Raw genomic sequence first — 20949 nt, 5'->3', positions numbered from 1 at the left:
ACTAAGCAACCCTCCCCTCTCTCTTCACTAACTACGCATATATTATGATATTCTGTAATAATACTTGAGCGATTTTTCTTCGTCTGTATGTTAGCGAGATGTTTCCCTTGTCTTTTCCTCATTGGCATGATGAAATTCTTGCCGAAACATACATAAACATACGTGAAAGCAGGCGAATGTCAGACGTGAAATGGAACGTGTAGACTACTTGACGTCTGTGGTCGCACTAAATCAGGACTGGATTTGGTAGCTTGAGCCTGAAGTCTCCTTCTCGACTCGGGGAATGTCTACAGATGCCATTTCTCCCAATTTCTTTGACAATAATTATCAAAATTTACGATAATAGAAGAAATATTGCATTTTCTTGTACGGATCAATGTTTTAGGCTTATTGAGTTACGTTAACTAATTACCCTGTAACTACGAAAGTAAGAGGAATTTTGACGAAATATTTCGTATACGTATTCTCAATTGCCATATGAAGCTCCATGAATTTTTTCATGACTTTGCATTTTTCGCCCTATACCTCCATATATAGAGGTTCCGGCCGGCCCCCTTAAGCTCATATTGCAGTTCTTCCTCAGCATGAATCATAAGATGAGGGGCATATATAATTCCTTTGATATGATTAAAGGTATCATGTGGTTTAAATTCACTTTGAACTCCTCCCAGTACCGAACACAGATTTCAATTTCTTATTTCTTCTAAGGATCTAGTCTCTATCAAAGGTTTATTTCTACCATGTGGCAATCATAACTTCCTCCTCAAAGGCAATAGTTAGATATTTATCAAATTCATTAAGTACACATCCTCCAGATTCTTCTAAGGATTTTTCCCACAAAATTCTTTCTCCCTTGATGGGGAGTATATGGTGCCAGTGTAACAACACTGGATTGAAGAGTCCTTCCCATGTCTGGTTCCGTGCATTGGTCATCAGGATTTTGGAGTTTTAAGCTCTTCATAAAATGACAAATAGCAGATTTGTCTAGATTGTTCCCGTATCCAAAACAGAGCCATATTTAGAGGATGCAATTCCCTTATTGGGGCACCCTAGGGGTCCAAAGTAGATATACACCCCATATCCAGTACCTTGGGAGTCGTCAGTCTGTCGAGATCAGAACCAGCAATGAGTGCAGGGTTTGACATAAATGTTTCCCCTCAATCGACCACGTTGGGTACTCCAGTTCTACCCCAGGTGGAGAGGCATGCCGTCCCACTCCACCCTCCTTCAACTCCGAAGAATAGTTAAGAGTGTGTCCAAATTCATGCTCAGGTCATCAACAAAATCCATCCTGACAGCGGAAGAAAAATACTGAAAATAATAGGAGGTAATACAGAGTACCAGGATTAGTCAGGATGCTCTGAATCGACCTTAGTGGTATAGAAGTACCTACCGGAGTGAAGAAATAACCCCACCACCATTGTCTAATTCTTCCTTGCACCACACATGGCCCCTACTACAGCAAAGTTCCTGGTCACAAGGGGGGCCATTTGTGGAGATTGGAGCTGTTTAAACTAAATAATAATAATATAAAGAATTATTTTAATAAGGAAAAATAAGCAAGATGTATGGGATTGTACCATTATTCTACAATTTTATGTTACTAAAACCATTGGAAACATCTCCCTTATTTTACTGAAATTATTAGTGCAATTCAAAATACAGTACTCTGCATAAAACCAATACTAACCCAAAGAGACTCCACTGACAGTATACAAAATCTGCCAGTCCCAAACATTTTTCATCTAATTCCATGCCAGTTTGATTTTTTGTTTTATAACTTATCAATAAAATGTACAGGTAAAGTTTCGAAATGAGATCATATCTAAGGTTATACCATGAAAAATAAATTTACATGGAACATAATAAAGGATGACATTACAATTTCAATAAGTAGCCACAGAGTGGTTTTTCAGAAACAAACAGTGGGAAGCTATATAACCTCAAAGGGTTAACATGAAAAAGCATGCAAAGTAACCTCGTATATAAAAAAAACTACTAACCACAAAGAAGACTTTTTTTCTCAAGCCTCATCTGAAGAAGTTTTTGTTTTTTTGACTCCTCTGCTAAAGTAATGGCTGGGTTACTCAGCTTAATCCTACTGTAGAAATGCAAAGCACTTGCCACTATATCATCACATGATTGTTCATGATTCTCATGTTTTAAGTATGCCTGCAAAATCAAACCAATTTGAAAATTAAAAAACAAAGAAAAACAAATGCTACAAATACATAAAAAATATAATGGTTACAACATTGTATTTGTGAGATGCATCTATCAAGAGTATAAAAAACAAAGGTTCTACTCATACCATAAAACTGCAATATATCGTAAGTACAGCCTGAGCATTGACCTAGGTGCGAAAGTTCATGTTTTTCATTTTCACAAAAAGGTCTCAGTCAAAATGCTACCACAGAAGATACCATGACATCCTCCATCAAAACATATTGACTGATTGATTATATACGTATCAAAACTGTCAAAACATCTAGGTTATTGACGGTGTAATAAATTTAAATAGAAAACAAAAAATGTTTAAAAAGAATTTTACATAAAAATATTTAACAATATAAATGTATATAATCATATTTGTTCGATTATTATTATTATCATTATTATTATTATTTATATCAATCTAGTTTAACCAGACCACTGAGCTGACTATCACCCCTCACACAGGTGCCCCAAAGGATTAGGATGAAATACGTACCAGATCTAGGTCACAGGGCTAGAACTGGGACCAAATAGGTTCTTTGCGTGATGATGAATGAATGAAAATGAAGTTTAAAAGAAAACACTGTATAAGGTATATGCTTTTACTGGACCACAAGTAGGTCTACAATAAATATATTTACTTGTTTCCATACATATAAAAAATTAAATAAAAATTAAATAAAAACAATTAAAATTCTGAAAAAATTAAATATTTTAACATTTTATTTTTTCATATTCATTAAATACCTTAATGGCTTTTGTATATCATTATTTACTTATTTCCATAATTTGCCTATTAAATTACACTTTCTCATGAATGTTAATTAACAAATTGGAACAATAAAAATATGTAAAAGATTCAGACAAAATTTCCCTCATTTATTTACTCACACAGGTTGATAATGGCTGTTGGCTATATTTTGGACAGTCACTAAAAACATGCTTGACTGTTATCAACACTTAGCAATCTGAGCATTCAGGAGGAGGATGGATGGATGGATGGATGGATGAGTTTTAGGGCAAAAGCCCAGGCACTGGGGCCAAAGAAGCCATTCAGCGCCGTAATGTAATGTAAATAAATTACATTATAAATGAGTTAATAAGTGTATGAAGAAAATGGTTCATATATAAATTACCATATGAGAAATGAATGAATTAATGAAGAAATGAATGAAGAAAATGCTTAATAAATAAATATACATATCTATGATGTGATAGATAAAAAATAATTAAATGTTATTAAAAAAATTTATAGACTTTAAAAAGGAGATGAGAGCAGAAATATCTGCTTCATCTCCCAAAATATCACAAAGGGATTTACCCCTAAGATATCTCTCTCTCTGGTTAAAATATCTAGGGCAAGCAACCAGAATGTGCTCCACTGTTAGCATCTCGCCACCACAAGACACTCTGGGAGGCTGTCCCCTTCTAAAATAAACTGATGGGTCAAATAAGTGTGCCCAATCCTCAGTCTGCTTAAAACTATTTCTGTTCGCCTGTCAGACTGGAAAGACGAAGGCCACGGCAATATATTATTTCTAATAGTTCTGTACTTTCTATTATTGGCAAGATGAGGAGAAGTCCATCTTTCTTGCCATTTGCTTAACCCTCTTACGCCGACTGGACGTATTTTACGTCGACATTTTTTGTCTCCCGTGTGCCGACTGGACGTATTTTACGTCGACTTACAAAAGTTTTTTTTAAAATTCGCGGAAAAATACTTATAGGCCTACCAGCCTAAAACTTTTGAATCACGCGCCTTGGGGGATGCTGGAAGTTCAAGGATCAAGGTGTTGTTTTGTTTACAATCGTTACGCAGGCGCGCAAGCGCGAATTTCTTTCTTGCTGCACTAAAAAGTATCTGTGACACATCTCGGAAATCATTTCGTCACTTTGACATAATTTTTGTACCATTGTAAAATGATATTGTTAGTATACAATAAAGTTTTGTACATACTTACCTGGCAGATATATACTTAGCTTAGGTCTCTGACGTCACGACAGAAAATTCAAAACTCGCGGCACACGCTACAGGTAGGTCAGGTGATCTACCTTACCCGCCGCTGGGTGGCGGGTGTAAGAACCAGTCCCCCTTTCTTGTCAGATTATTTTCTTCCACCTGTCTCCTGAGGGGAGGCTGGGCGGGCCATCAATCGTATATATCTGCCAGGTATGTACAAAACTTTATTGTATACTAACAATATCATTTTTGTACCTGAACTTCCCAACCAGATATATACTTAGCTGATTGACACCCTTGGTGGAGGGAAAGAGACACATACTCACCTAGAAAGTGGGGACAACACATGTTAAGGAATAAAAAATAAAACCCTTGGTTCTTACCTGATTTAGGCAGAAGACTTCATAGTTACTGTCTATTAGTCTGCGTTGCCTAAAGAGTCTCAGCGAGGGCGTGACCTATGGCTGAAGAACTCTTTGGGTCTACCAATGGGAACCGAGTCCACTTACTTGGCAGAATCCAAACAGGGTCTGGTCAATGGGGATCAACCCGCTTACATGCCAGAGCCTATCACTACCAACCGCAAGGAGCCTCAAGCACAACCGATCACCTAACCAATTACTAATATTAGTATACAAAAGAAGGAGCTGCCTCCTGCAACCTCCTTCGTACAACCAAAAACTCCCAATTAAAAACTAACAGGGAAAAGGATTAAAAAGGATGTGTTTCAGCTCCCTACCCCAGCACTGAATCCGCCGATACGTAAGGGCCTAGCCCAAAACACTTTTCATACGTAATCGATACGTCTTTTAGGTAGTGATTGGAGAAGACTGATTCACACCTCCAAAAAGTGGCCTTCATGAGGTTTTGTAATGACATATTCTTCTTGAAAGCCAAAGACGTCGCGATGGCCCTTACTTCGTGCGCCTTGACTTTCAAAAGACTAAACTGTTGCCGACTGCACGATGTGTGGGCTTCTCTAATAACATTCCTGATAAAGAATGAGAGGGCATTTTTAGATAAGGGCCTACTGGGGTCCCTTACAGAACACCAGAGATTGCTCTCATTAGCAGCAAGTCTTCTCTTCCTTTGAAGATAAAATTTCAGGCTTCTCACCGGGCAAAGAGATCTCTCCTCTTCTGTCCCAACTAAGGAGGACAAGCTTTTAATTTCGAAGCTCCTGGGCCATGGTGAAGAAGGGTTTTCATTCTTGGCTAGGAAAGCCGGAAGAAAAGAGCAAATCGCGGAGCCTCCTTGAAAACCTACCTCACCTTCTAGAGCCTGCAGCTCGCTGACTCTCTTCGCTGAAGCTAACGCACAGAGAAAAAGTCTCTTCATCGAAAGGTCTCTGAACGAAGCTGTATGGGGAGGTTCGAATCTTGAGGACCTCAGAAAGAGCAGCACGACGTCTAGATTCCAGCTAGGAACTAAGTAGGAGGTTCTTTTAACCGTCTCAAAAGATTTGATTAAGTCATGGAGGTCCTTGTCTTCGGATATGTTTAATCCTCTATGACGAAAAACTGAGGAAAGCATGCTCCTGTAGCCCTTGATGGTGGAGACTACTAACATGCATTTTTCCCTCAGGAAAATAAGGAAATCTGCTATCTGAGTCACAGAGGTACTGGAGGAGGAAACTTTATGAGTCCTGCACCAACGTCGAAAAACGTCCCACTTCGACTGGTAGACTCTAGATGTGGAAGGTCTACGTGCATTGGCAATAGCCCTTGCAGACTTTGCCGAACAGCCCTTAGATCTGACGAGACTCTTGATAGTCTGAATCCAGTCAGACTGAGAGCGGGGAGGTTTTTGTGAAACCTGTCGAAGTGGGGCTGTTTGAGCAGATCGACTCTTAGTGGTAGGGATCTTGGAACATCCACCAGCCATTCCAGTACCTCTGTGAACCAGTCGTGGGCGGGCCAGAACGGAGCTATCAAAGTCATCCTTGCTCCCTCTGAAGCTGCGAACTTCCTTAGCATTTCCCCTAGAATCTTGAAAGGCGGGAACGCGTAAAGATCCAGGTTTTTCCAATCCATCAGGAATGCATCTATTGCCACTGCTCTTTGGTCCGCAATAGGGGAGCAGTATAGATCTATCCTCGCATTCCTGGAGGTCGCAAAAAGATCGAGATGGGGCCTGCCCCACGTCCTCCACAGCTCCTGGCATACGTCCGAGTGCAAAGTCCACTCTGAGGGAAGGACTTGATTCCTTCTGCTTAGCAGATCCGCTCTGACATTTCTTTCCCCCTGTACAAACCTGGTGAGAAGACTTATCTTCCTTTCCTCTGACCACAGGAGGAGCGATCTCGCTGTCTCGTACAGAGAGAAAGAGTGAGTCCCCCCCTGTTTCCGAATGTAAGCCAGGGCTGTGGTGTTGTCCGAGTTGATCTGAACTGACTTTCCCTTTACGAGGGGTTCGAAGGTTTTGAGAGCGAACCAAATCGCTGTTAGCTCTTTCTTGTTGATGTGCCAGGACACCTGATCCCCCATCCAGGTGCCTGACACTTCTCTCGACCCGAGAGTAGCTCCCCAACCTATGTCCGATGCGTCTGCATATACCACTAGGCTGGGGTTCCGAACCTGCAAGGAAAGGCCTTCCTTGAACAGTAGAGGGTCTAGCCACCAACATAGATCCTCCTTTATCTCTTGCGAGATCTTGAACGCAAAGTATAGACCTTGAGATCTTCGGTTCCAGTTCCTCATCAGGAAGAACTGTAGGGGTCTGAGGTGCAACCTCCCTAGAGAAACGAATTGCTCCAGCGAGGAGAGTGTCCCCAACAGACTCATCCACTCCCTCGCTGTGCATACATCTTTCTTTAGAAAGATTGCTACCTTCTCCGAACCTCGGGTTATCCTCTCTAGGGAAGGATATGCCCGAAAAACCTGAGAAGCCATCAGAATCCCCAGATAGATTCGCTCTTGACTGGGGATTAGCTGTGACTTCTCGAAATTCACTAGCAAACCCAGAGAAGCTGCTAGATTCAACGTTAATCGTAAGTCCTCCAGACATTTCTCCTTGGGGGACTGGCCCTGATTAGCCAATCGTCCAAGTAGAGGGAAATCCTCACTCCCTCGAGATGAAGCCACTGAGCAACGTTCTTCATCAGCCCAGTGAAGACTTGGGGGGCTGTGGAAAGGCCGAAGCATAGGGCCCTGAACTGAAAAACGTTCCCTCCCCACATGAATCTTAGAAATTTGCGTGAAGAAGGATGGATCGGCACGTGGAAGTAAGCGTCCTGAAGGTCCAGTGACACCATCCAGTCCCCGAGACGAAGAGCTGCTAAGACTGATGAAGTCTTCTCCATAGTGAACTTCCTCTTCTTCACAAAGACGTTCAGGGCGCTTACATCCAGAACCGGCCTCCATCCTCCTGAGTTCTTGGGAACTAGGAACAGACGGTTGTAGAAACCCGCGGAAAGAGGGTCCTGAACCATCTCTATTGCCTCTTTCTCCAACATCAGCTCTACTGCTAGAGCGAGGGCTTGATTCATTAGAGGGTCTTTGTATTTGGCCACCAGTTCCCTTGGAGTGATGGTCAGAGGTGGTCTCGAGATAAAGGGAATGAGGTATCCCCTCTTGATGATCGCGAGGGACCAGTTGTCCGCCCCCTTTCGTGCCCAGACATCTGCAAAGTTCAGAAGTCTGGCACCCACAGTTGTCTGGAGGACACGCGAGCTACTTCTTGGCCCTAATAGACCGAGAGAAGGTCCTTCCTCTTCTGGGTGGTCTCGAACCTCTGGAGGAAGAAGAGTGGGACGAAGGGCCTCCTCGAAAGGGCTCTTGCCTAGTCTGAGTTTCCTTCTTCGTTTTCTGTTGGAACGAAGGTTTCGGGATTCTAGCTGAGTGAGCCAGCATATCCTGTGTCGCTTTTGCTGACAACGAGCTGGAGATGTCATTAATTATCTTCTTCGGGAAGAGTTGCGGAGAAAGTTGGGAATACAACAAGGAAGCTCTCTGTGCATGAAAAACAGCCTTGGTAAGAAAGGAGCAGAAAAAGGCCCTCTTCTTTACTACTCCTGCGCCAAAAAGGGAAGCAATCTCCCCGGGTCCGTCTCTCACTGCCTTGTCCATACAAGACAGCACTGCGTGAAGGTCTTAAGGTGAAAGAGTGTCTTGATCTTGAGTCCTCTTAGCCATGACTCCAAGGGTCCAGTCAAGAAAGTTAAAAACCTCTAAGACTCGGAACATTCCCTTCAGAAGGTGATCCAACTCGCTCATACCCCACGTCGTCTTCGCAGAATCAAGCGCCGAGCGACGTGCGGAATAAACCAACGAAGAGAAGTCCGAGTCTGCTGAAGAGGGAAGAGTCAGACCCAAGGGCTCTCCTGACTCGTACCAGAACCCCATCTTACCCGTAAGTTTGGACGGAGGAAAAGAAAATACGGTCTTGCCTTTCTCTTCCTTCGATACCAACCAGTCGTCAAAGTTCTTAAGAGCCTTCTTCATCGACACTGTCGGTTTCATCTTAACGACTGAAGACTTCTTAGTCGTATTGGTCGTTGAAAATAAGGACGGAGGTGACGGAGGAGCAACGGCCGAAAGAGACTCCCCAAAATCTTGCAAGAGGAGGTCGGTCAGTCTCTTGTATGAAGAAACTGAAGCATCCTTGGGCAAATCTTCCTCAGAATCCCCAAGGTATTCTTCAGAAGAATGACGTTTAGAAGTTCTACTGCCTGGAGGAGAGCTATTCCTTGGAGAGCGCCTACTGGGAGAATGTCCACTGGGAGAGCGCTTAAAAGGAGCGCGCCTACAGAGAGAGCGCCTACTAGGAGAACGCCTACCAGGAGAACGCCTAGCTGGAGAGCGCCTACTAGGAGAGCGCCTACTTGGAGAGCGCCTACTAGGAGAGCACCTACTTGGGGAGCGCCTACTAGGAGAGCGCCTACTAGGGGAGCGCCTGCTAGGAGAGCGCCTACTAGTGGAAGCTCGCCTGTCGGAAACAAAGTCTAATTCCACAGAAGAGCGCCTGGACAAGGGAGAGCGCCTATCAGGCTCTCTGCGCCTGCTAGGCTCTTGGCGCCTGCCATCCTCAAAACGCCTGCCAGGCTCTTGGTGCCTATCAGACTCCAAACCCCTACCAGGCTCTTGACGCCTGCCACGGGGAGAGAAAACATCCACAGAGGAGTCCCTGTCCGAAGCACTGCGCTTACAAGGCTCTGAGCGCCTATCCAATCGGGAGTGATCCAACGAAGAGGAATGCTTCCACTGGCGCCTACAAGGCTCTTGGCTCCTACTAGGCTCCGAGCGTCCGTCAAAAGGAGAGCGGCAAACAGGCGAAGAACTCTTCCTTCGCTCCTGACGATAACGAGGCTCTTGACGTCTGTCAAGCTCTTGACACCTAACTGAAGAGGAGCGGAAATCCTGAGGAGAGAGCCTGTCCGGCTCCTTACGCCTGACATGCTCAATACTCTTGCTGGTGAGAGAGGAGAGCCTACTCGGAGATTGATCCCGAACTTCAGTCTGCACTTCTGACTTCCTGCTACAAGGCTCAAAAACTTCTCTAGCTGGAGGAGAGCTAGCAGAAGGGACTTTCTTAGACCTCTTCACCGGAAGCGAGGCGTCCTTCCGACGATGAGAAGTCCCGGCAATAGAATCAGCTAAAGCCGCAATCTGCGTCTGCAGACCTGCCAGGATGCGCGCAGGAGACCTCTTAAATTCCTCTACAGGAGACGAAGTCCGAGACCGAACAGAAGCGTAAACAGAAGAATTCTTGGCTCTCTTGCATTCCACTTCTGGCTCTTCCGCAAAGGATTCGGGGCTGGAAGGAAGGGCGCAAGGAGCTTTCCAGGGCCTCTTGAGAGGGCGAGACGACTCCGAGGCGCTCCATCTACGCTTAGGAGAAGGCGACGAAGATGACAAGAAGCACTGGCGCAATAACTCCTTCTTGGTTCGATCCAAGGCAGCCTGGGAATGAGCAACAGGATCTGCCGAGGGGACGCCTGACCGGCTTTCGACTTTCCTCCTCCACTGGGTCTGGGAGTCTGGAAGAGGTCTAGGCCTGGAAGCGTTAGTGAGCCGGTCAGACGTACCCTCCACTTCACTAGGGGCACTGCACTGATCACTTGCACTATCACTCTTACCTTGTCGAGAGCGAGCGAAGCTCTCCTTACTCCTTCCTAATCGAGGCTCTCCCGGAAGCAACTTCCGAAAACGAATCTTCGGGTTCAAAGCTGGGCGCAGGGGCTGAAACTGGAGAAGGAACTACTTCTACTACAGGGTTCTCAGCGTCAATCTCACTCACCCTCGATCTACTAGAGCTCCTTGAAGAAGCCTTGCGCGCCCTATCCTTCTCTAACTTTCTCACATAAGAAGAAAGAGCCTTCCAACCATCCTCATCCAAATTCTCACACTCTTTGCAAGAGTTAATAAAAGAGCATTCATTCCCTCTACAAGACGTACATACAGAGTGAGGATCTAATGCAGCTTTAGGAAGTCTAACTTTACATTCCTTCACTGAACAAACCCTAAATAAACTAGGTTTCTTAACTTCAGAATCATCCATGATTATTAATTCTAAGAGAAATCCAAAAGAAAAAACCAAATAACAATCCAAAAAGCGTATGCCAAGCCAACAAACAAAGGGTACTTCACCAAAATCCAATTCGTCGGCAACGAGAAAGAATTTAACTATCGTAAGGACTGAACAACAGGTGTTGTCCAACCGGCGACAGAAAATAATCTGACAAGAAAGGGGGACTGGTTCTTACACCCGCCACCCAGCGGCGGGTAAGGTAGATCACCTGACCTACCTGTAGCGTGTGCCGCGAGTTTTGAATTTTCTGTCGTGACGTCAGACCTAAGCTAAGTATATATCTGGCAGAAAAGTTCATGTACAAAATTAGCCGTTACATGAAGTATTATATATGAAAATGTGCGCAATTTTATGTAGAATACAACAATAAAATACTCATGATTGTAGCTTTTATCAGTTTTGAGATATTTTCATATAAATAACGATAATTGCCAAACTTTCAACCTTTGGTCAACTTTGACTCTACCGAAATGGTCGAAAAACGCAATTGTAAGCTAAAACTCTTATATTTTAGTAATATTCAATCATTTACCTTAATTTTGCAACTAATTGGAAGTCTCTAGCACAATATTTCGATTTATGATGAATTTATGAAAAAACTTTTTCCTTACGTCCGCACGGTAACTCTTCCGAAAAAAATCATACATGCGATTGTGGTAATGTTTGCACCATTTTAAAATTAGCCGTTATATAAAGTTTTATATATGGAAATGTGCGCAATTTCATGCACAATACAACTACAAACAACCCATGGTTGTAGCTTTTATCAGTTTTGAGATATTTTCATATAAATAACGATAATTGGCAAAATTTCAACCTTTGGTCAACTTTGACTCTACCGGAATGGTCGAAAAACGCAATTGTGAGCTAAAACACTTATATTCTAGTAATATTCAAGCAATTACCTTCCTTTTGCAACAAATTGGAAGTCTCTAGCACAATATTTCGATTTATGGTGAATTTATGAAAAAAATAACATTTTCTTTACGTCTGCGCGGTAACTCTTCCGAAAAAATCATACGTGAGATTGTGGTATTATTTGCACCATTTTAAATTACCCGTTACATATAGTTTTATATATGAAAATGTGCGCAATTTCATGTAGAATACAACAAAAAATAATTGAAGGTTGTAGCTTTTCTCATTATTGAAATATTTGCATATAAATCATGATAAATTAAAAAAAAAACACGTTCGGTCAACTTTGACTCTACCGAAATGGTCGAAAAACGCAATTGTAAGCTACAACTCTTACAGTCTAGTAATATTCAGTCATTTATCTTCATCTTGGAACAAATTCGAAGTCTCAAGCAAAATATTTAGATTTATGGTGAATTTAAAAAAAATCTTTCCTTCCCTCCGCGCGCGGATTCTCCGCCACAAATCTACGAAATGCGTACGCCCCTTTCTCGGAATATTTGCTCCGTTTCATATTAGGCATTTCATAGAGTTTTGTATATAAAAATGTGCGCAATTTCATGTAGAATAAAACAAAAAATATTTGAAGGTTGTAGCTTTTCTTATTTCTGAAATAATTGCATATAAAAAATACATATGTAAAAAAATTTGACATTCGGTCAACTTTAACTCGTCAGATATGGTCGAAAACTGCAATTGTAAGCTAATACTCTTACAGTATAGTAATATTCAATCATTTGTCTTCATTTTGAAAGAAATTGGAAGTCTCTAGGACAATATTTAGATTTATGGTGAATTTTTGAAAAAAATATTTGTTTACGTCCGCGCGTTACGAATTCATGCATTATTTTGTGATAATATTTTCTCTGTGTTGCTTTTATCGTTTTACAATGTGTTATATACCAAAATGATTGCAATTTAGTGTACATTACAATGAAAAAAAAAGTAACTTGTTACCTTTAACCGTTTTGCGCACAGCGCGATTTGAATACAATTATATATGAAATTTCGTTTTTGCGCTATCATATATCGCATTATTTATATATGATAATGATAATTTTTTTCATTTCTGATGGTTGCATACTAAACTTCAGGCAATGACAAAAAAAAGGAGCCAAAAATGAACTCTTAATCTTGAAAACTAAGCGCGCTGTGATTTTTTGAAAAAAATATTTTTTCCGCTTCCGTGCTCACTTCAAACCCCTCCGGCATACGGGAGACAATTTTTTATTTACCGCTCTGGCGTAAGAGGGTTAAAATATAAAACCTGAAAGGACCGTTTAGATCTGTATGAGGCACTTTACTAAAGGCTGTTTCTGATGAGACACTAGCAGCTATCGCTTCCCTATCTGCCATCTCGTTTCCACAAATCCCCACATGTGAAAGGACCCAACAGAAAGAGAAAGATTCACGCAAATAATACAAATGGAGGAGCGATTCCTGAACTTTTTGAACTAACGGATGAAAGCTATTGACTTTTTTAATAGCTTCTAAAGTGCTTTTCGAATCAGAGTAAATGACAAAATTAGCGTCGCTACTCTGAAAAACTATATCCAGGGCAGAGACTATGGCTGTTAATTCTGCTGTGAATATGGATGCAAAGTCAGGTAGTTTAGCCGTACATGCTGTATCACCAAGGATAACTGCACAGCCAACACCACTATCTGACTTTGATCCATCCGTATATATTTTTGTCACATTAGTATGGACAGTTTCGTGCTCCAAGAATTTTCCCCTAATCTCTTCCTCAGGACAGTCTTTTTTGTTAAATGCTTTTTTTGCACACGGATGCTTCTGGAATAAGCCATGGAGGATACACAGGATGTTTTACTTCCATGACTTTCTGGGATTTAAGATGATTACCCATAACATCTTCATTTAGTCTAACTTGGAATGGTCTAGAGGCTCTTATACCAGAAAAGATATGTGAGTCTGCTTCCCTCAGCACCTGGAAGGAGGGATTTTTGGGAGCAATTTTAATTCTAGCCATGTACCTTAATCCTGGTTCTTGCCTTCTCAGATCAAGGGGAAGTTGGTTAGTATCAACATATATGCTTTCAACAGGCGAAGTTCCAGAAGCCCCTGTGCATATTCTCAGCCCCATATTGTGTACACCGTCCAGTTCCTTCAGCCTGGTTTTACAAGCTGAGGAATAAATCTGACAGCCATAGTCTAGCTTGGATCTACACAACGAGTCATATAGTCTCAGCAGTGATTTTTTTATCAGCTCCCAATTAAATCCAGAAACAACCTTTAAAATATTCAGAAATTGTTTAACCTTAATCTTTAAGGCATTTATGTGGCTGCCCTGTCAATTTCTGGTCAATGGTCATTCCCAAAAATTTCACTTCACTTTCATAAGGAATGATAGATCCTTTTAAACTAAGTGTGGGAACCTCTTCCACACGCTGGCACCTAGTAAATCTTACAGAAACTGTTTTAGGGGAGGAGAATTTAAAACCATTCTCATCAGCCCACTTTGTAACAGCATTAACAGACCTTTGCAGATCTTTACATACTGACGAGGCATCATATCCTGTGCAGTATATTGCAAGGTCATCAACAAAAAGCAAGTATTTAACAGGTGATGATATTTGTTGGACTACTGTTTATTGCCACTGAAAAAAGTGTTACACTTAAAACGCTTCCTTGTGGAACACCCTCCTCCTGCACAAAAGGTTGGGAGAGTGTGTTGCCCACTCTAACCTTTAAAAATCTCTGTTAAAAAGGAATATACAAATTTAATCATTCTTCCACATATGCCCATCTTGTGCTATTGTTTTATGATGCCAATTCTTCAAGTAGTGTCATGTGATTTCTCAAGGTCGAAAAATACGCCAATAGTCTGACATCGTCTAGCAAATCCTTGCTGGATTTGATTGGTCAGCCTCAGCAAGGGATCAAGGGTGGAACGATTTTTCCTGAAACCAAATTGAAATGGAGATATTAGTTCTTTGGTTTCCAGGTGCCAAACTAATTTGGTGTTTATCATTATTTCCATCAGCTTACACACACAGCTGGTTAGAGCTATTGGTCTATAGCTGGTGGCTTGGGAAGCATCTTTATTAGGCTTTTTTATGGGAACAATTATGGATATTTTCCAGTCCTTGGGTAAAATTCCAGTTTCCCATATTTTGTTTATGATCTTGATTAAATACTTTTTGGCATCATCTGGGAGGTGTTTAAGCATTTCATATAAAACTGAATCACCCCCTGGAGCTGTTGATTCAGTTGAAGAGAGTGCCTCCCGAATTTCTCTTAAGGAAAATTTGTGATTGTATGGTTCAGATTTTCCAGATTCAAATTTCAGTCATTCTAGAGAATAATTGTAAGGGCTGGAAACTTGAGAAAAGTGTTTTCCCAGCTCATTGGCAACTTCAGTGGACTCTGTGATCAGAGTGTTATTGACTTTTAATGAGGGTAATGGTGACGCAAGAAATTTTCACTTAGTTTCCTGATTTTGCGCCACACCAACCACTCTCAATGGAGTTCTGGAATTGATTCCATTGATATAGTAAAGCCAACTTTCTCTTTTGGCTTTCTTATGAAAGCGCCACTACTTGGCTAACGCACGATTATAGATTAATTTAGACTGAGGGGAGCCACTAGTTTTGTATCGTCGGTAGCACTTCCTAGTGACTTTCCTCAGAATACCACGTCTTATTCCGCCAGGGAACTGCAGGTCTACGAGGTTTACCTTTTGTCTTGGGAATCGAGCCCTCAGCACTCTTCAGAGGGGATTCAATGAAATAGTCATAGGCATCCAGGTGAGAATGAAATGACTCAAACTCCCTATCTAAATTGACTCCTTTACTGAACTTGTCCCAGTCAGCATCCTCTACCTTCCACTTAGGTAATGTTTCAGATGGAGCATTTACAACGTATTTCAGATGGATAGGGTACTGATCACTTCCATTCAAATTTTCATTAACAGACCAGTTGAAGTCAAGGTGGATATTTGTTGAGGAAATACTAAGGTCCAGTGCAGAGAGATGATTATTATGAATGCTGTGGAAGGTCATTGACCCATTATTAAATAGGGCGACATCATTCGTGTCAATAAGGTCCTCGATTATTTTCCCTTTGCTGTCTAAACACCGACTTCCCCAAAGGGGGTTGTGGGCATTAAAATCTAATAAGAGAAAAGGAGTGGGAATTTGGTTAAAAGAAAGGTCTGGTGGGAGGTATAATGAACAAACCGTTATCCTTTTGTCTAATATGACTATGACAGCAACAGCTTGTGGAGTTGTATTTAATTGTATTGTGGAGTGCTGCAGAGATTTATTAACAATAATTGCAGCACCTCCATGGGCACAATCACCAATTGGGGGAAAAGTTAAAAATAGCATAATCAAGTCCAGGATTATAAGGAGAGTTACCTAACATAGTCTCCTGCAGGCATACAATCCCTGAATTGAATTCATGCATTAAAACTTTAAAGTCTTCTGTCCAGGCTTTGAGACCCTTACAGTTCCACTGAAGGACATCGAACTTGAATGTTAAGGTGGTAATGTACTACTTCCCACTCTTTGGAAGGGAAGTACTGATCCTAGGGTGGAGAGGAAAATTCTCCTTAATAAGAGATTGTTTTCTTGATCCCTTTTCATCTTTTATCAGAGATCAGGGTTCTTGGCTGACAAACAGATTTCTGAATTCGAGGCTGATGCTCAGGATTTTTACTGTGATTCTGTGCATCACTATTGCTATTAGTCTTGGGCCGGCATGACTGATGAAACCTCGCATGTCTCTGAACTGGATCTGCTTTCGGAACTATCTTCATTGGCGGAGAGATCTCTTCCAGAACACTGTACCCATTTGAAGTTTTTATGATAAAACTTTCATTATTCGGGGACATGTTTCTTATACGGTTCCTGGTGGGCGCAGCTTTAGTTTTATCATGTTTCTTACCGACTGTGATAATTGATGGATCCAAGCTAGATCTCTCTAGTTTGGACCACTCCTTTGGTTGCTTCTTGGTGATATTATTAATTGTGGATGTTTGCAAACTTTGCTTAGGGGCTGAATTTGCAACCGTTACATTTGTATCAGCTTGAGAGGATAAATTGTCCATGCTTTTGGAAGAACAATTTTTAGTATTGGGCTTCAAAGCACTTGCTGACATAAGTTTCCAATTATTATTTCCTGTGCAAGGAGAAACAGGTTTCCGATGCTTACTGTTAGATTCTATTACTGGTGGCCTGTCATTACTAGAACTCTTCATCAACTTTATTACAGAAGCGTAGGTAGAGTTGGCACTCTTGTTAGCCCCCATTACCACACGCTTTGCTGCACCGATGCCGAGATGTTCATTATCAGCCACTGCCAACATGTCTTGCTCAAACCTGTATCTGAGGCAAGTCCTAGTGTTTGGAGAGTGATCACCCTTGCACTGGAAACAATAACAGGCTGCTTCACACTTGTCCAAATTGTCATGCTCGGCTGAGCACACAGAACATCTCTTATTGTTTCCACACGAGTCTTGAATGTGGCCATATTCGAAACATTTGTGACATTGTTTAGGGTTTCTTTTATATTTTTTTACTTGCATTCTTTCATGGCCAACAATGATGTTATCGGGTAAGTAATTGGAGGAGAAAGTTAAAAGCATAGCTGCATCCTCTCCCAATTTTTTTACATGAGATACACAAGGAGGTCACCTTAGGAGAATCTCCTCCTCATTAAAAACATGCAAGTCTCTGGAATAAACTACCCCTTTCAGCGTGTTAAAGAATCTGTGTGATGTTATAGCCTCAATATTTCCACTTTTTGGGGGTTTAAACTTTGATAATAAAATAGCTTGCGTCTCATTGCCTGCTTTTATGAGTAAGTTCTTTCCATGTCATTTCAGATTACCGATAGGAATAGAACCCACTTTGTTCTCGATACATTCTGCAGCTTTAATGAAATTTTCCCTACCCTTTTTATAACTGGCAACATGCCATATAGGGGGAGGAAGCGTCCTGGTATATGTTGCTGGTCCACATTCTTTGTTCTTAGTAACAAATCAAATGGCTCATCGTTCAAATTCCTCACTGAAAACACCTTGGTGCTTCAAACAGTCATTTAGAATGTGGCCATTTAATTTCATTTGTGCCTCACTAGCTTCTTGGTGAGAGGAAAATCTATTGTATGCAAAAAAGACTGCTTGTCTTTTTCTAGAAGCATTTTAATCCTCTCCACCTTACCAAACTGTTTTGCGACACTATGCAAGCACTCGTAGTCCAACAAAAGGCTTGCATTAGTGCAAAAAAGCACTCTATTATTCATGTCAAATCCACCAGTTTTAATAGCACCCTGCTGTCTCGGTGCATGGTTCTGTGTGATAGCCAAGCTCATATCCGTGTCCATACCTGAAGTTGTCATCAGTGCAGTTAAGTTGTCTGATCCAGGGGAGGGCAAACATTGGTCGATATCCATAAATTCAAATATATTTACAGACTGCTTAGTTATATCAAGAAGGTATCGTGGGTCAGTCAGGTATTCAAATTTTCCACCATTGGCACAAGTGAGAGTCAACTCCCAATGGTCCAATCCCATACCCTACCCTTACAGGATAGCACCAATACGCTTGCAGTGGCCCAGGTATAAGCCTATCCGCCTGCTGGGAATTCTGCCCCCACTAATGAGGACCGACTCCCCACTCCAAACGTATTGTTGGGCTTCCAGACAAAAGCCAGGAGTCCCATCCCAAACACCAGTCCCCCTGGATTCTGATTGGCTGATGTTTGGAGATGGTTCCGCCCTCTAGGTAGCAATGGGAGGGTCCCATCACTACCTCTTGGGTCCAAACCATATCAGGTGGCAAATCAACCACCACAACTCCCACAATTAGCTTCGAATGCAAACCCCTTCCAAAACACGATCCCTTCTCAGACTCAACTAAGCAGTAATTTAACAAAAGTGGAAAATTCCACATAATTAATCCGAAATGCTAGTAAAAATAATTATGGGAAGGAGAAGGATGTAGTAAGAATGAAAAAATTGCAGAAAGAAGGAATAGTTCTGACTAATTTAGTTGGATCAGCAGCTGGGCCCCAAGGACCAGTGAGAAAGCAACCCCACCAGGCATCAGGGCTCAGCTGCTCGTCCCTAAGCCCCCTACCCATGCCAAGAGGTCAGCATCTAGGGGGATTCAGGAGGAGGACCATGTGATCTGTTCTTTAAGTGTCAGTGTCAAACAAACAACTATGGCCTATTCAGACGCGTCAGAATTACTTATCTGCGTCTCTCTATGTTATCATTATTATTATTAAATAGTTTAACCAGACCACTGAGCTGACAATCAGCTCTCATAGGGCTGGCCAGAAGGATTAGAATAAAATGCCAGATCTAGGACTGAGGCCAAGCACTGGGACCCAACAGGTAATTCAGTATGATGAACATGAATGAAATTAAAAACAGCACATAGGAACATGCTCCCATACTGGAACACATACACACAATAAATACATTTACTCAAGCTGCCATACACACACTAAAAGGTATATTAAAAACCTTAATAAGTTAAGTAATTTTTAAACATTTTTATTAATTCGATAAATGATATCAGGGCACCGTTGTTTTACTTATTTTTATACGTTATTGATTAAATCACAGTTTCTCAAGAACTTCAAAATTGGAACAACTGAAGATGTAAAAGGTTCTGACAATATTTCCTTCAATGATATATTTCTGAAAGTTAACAGTCGCTGTTGGTCATACTTTGGACACTACGCAATACATGTCTGACCATTATTTATCATCTTGCAATCTGAGTACTTGGAAGCCGAGCCACGTGGGATGCTCATTGTGTGTCCATGTGTCAGATGAGTATGGCCTGAGAGGTGCATGTCTTTCTCTCTAATATAATTAACTCCATTTAATATTTTCAGGGTCTTCATTTCATATATATATTGCCATTTATTTCTGGGTTCGACCTGTGTCTGCCGGTGAAAAATCCCTGTAGCTTATTTTTCAAGTATAAATATATTCTAAATATACCAGAGAAAAAGCTTACATGGTATGCTGAAGTTACTATCCTCAGCGCGAGCACCCCGAAGGATGTCGGTATAAGTAAAGGGGCGAAGTGGATTACTATTCACAGATCCTTTGCCACTTAGAAGATTCCCTCTTCAAAATCCCTCTGCGGTGGGAGCCGTTCCAAGCATCCTCCGCCTCACCCTCCACTCGCTACTACTACTGATACCCATTCCTGTATTAGCTGTCTTTGTGTACTGCACATCTTTTTGCTCCAGGAGTTTTGCCCAGTTCTTTCCATTTGTTCATCATGGCTTCGTCAGATGTTACTTCTACACCTAAGTTGAGTACCCCAATTGATGTGTTTTTTATTTTATGATGGAATTTTTCCCCATAAGTCGCCTTCGGCCCTTCAGAATAGTACTGGAGGCGCCATCGGCCGAGCCGCCATTTTGGGAGCGTCATCAGAACGCGTTGAAATTTTCAGCACACGAGACCTACGAAATATTACAATTATATGTTAGGCATATGTACTTTTTCAAAATTGATGCGTTACGTCAGTACCATATATGTTTTACAATACCAATCCGTACTGATTTTAGGGTAGGCCTAACCCGCCCTTGGCTTTCGTTGGGGGTACAGAGCAGTGCGCTAGTTTACGTCGTAAATAAAAGGGCGCCCCCTGCGGTTCAGGGGCGGGTTAGCGCCTATCTCTGCATAATTTATAACAGTGCATAATATCATTTTTGTCGTATTTATCATATTCGGGAAGAGAGAGGGAGGGGGCGTTCCCCCTCTCTCTCTCGTTCTCCCTCCCTCCTGAATTAGGAGGATATGTATTAGTATGATTTAGATATGTCTAGATTTTGTTCATAATTGATTTAATGAGGTTGGAGGGGTTGCATCATCTCCTCACCTAGATAAACCTAGTCTAGGCTAGCCTAGGAAGGTAGGCTAGGGGTCCCTTACCTAGTACCCTTAAACACACCTAACTTCCCCTGTGGTGCTATTAGGCTAGCAGGGAGAACATTATAAGATAATAGTTCTCATCCGGTGTGATCTTGGATCTACCTCACTGCTACCTAGATCGAACAAATCGGTTTAGCAGTTTTGCCTGAGGTACCCGCCCGGCCGGTCTAAACCGAAGAATTTCGGTTTAGTAGGTTTGGTCGAGGTCTACCGTCCACTTTAGTCTGGCAGGGGTGGTCATTTGGCCTACCCTGCCCAGTTTGTTGTGTTCTCAGTTCTTAGCCAGATCCATACGGGTGCTTCCTTCCCTCCTTTCTTAGCCTAATATCCTTGCAATCCCTCTATTAGACCTTGCTATGAATATAATATATTGTAACATTTATATTGTGTATATGTTATGAAAT

At 41.7% G+C, this 20949-nt stretch overlaps 1 protein-coding gene across 6 annotated transcripts in view; it reads right to left on the bottom strand.

Annotated features, from left to right (window-relative positions):
* Positions 1 to 20949, bottom strand: part of LOC135202933 (uncharacterized) — a 485514-nt gene that overhangs the window by 295460 nt on the left and 169105 nt on the right. For all 6 annotated transcript variants that reach the window (XM_064232405.1, XM_064232402.1, XM_064232401.1 and 3 more), the window contains one exon: positions 2004 to 2172. In XM_064232405.1, coding sequence (XP_064088475.1) covers positions 2004 to 2172 — 169 coding nt within the window. The remainder of the gene's footprint in view (positions 1 to 2003; positions 2173 to 20949) is intronic.

Source organism: Macrobrachium nipponense, chromosome 33 (assembly GCF_015104395.2).
Source record: "Macrobrachium nipponense isolate FS-2020 chromosome 33, ASM1510439v2, whole genome shotgun sequence".
NCBI classification, from domain to species: Eukaryota; Metazoa; Arthropoda; class Malacostraca; order Decapoda; family Palaemonidae; genus Macrobrachium; species Macrobrachium nipponense.
This window is presented reverse-complemented; position numbering and strand designations above follow the sequence as displayed.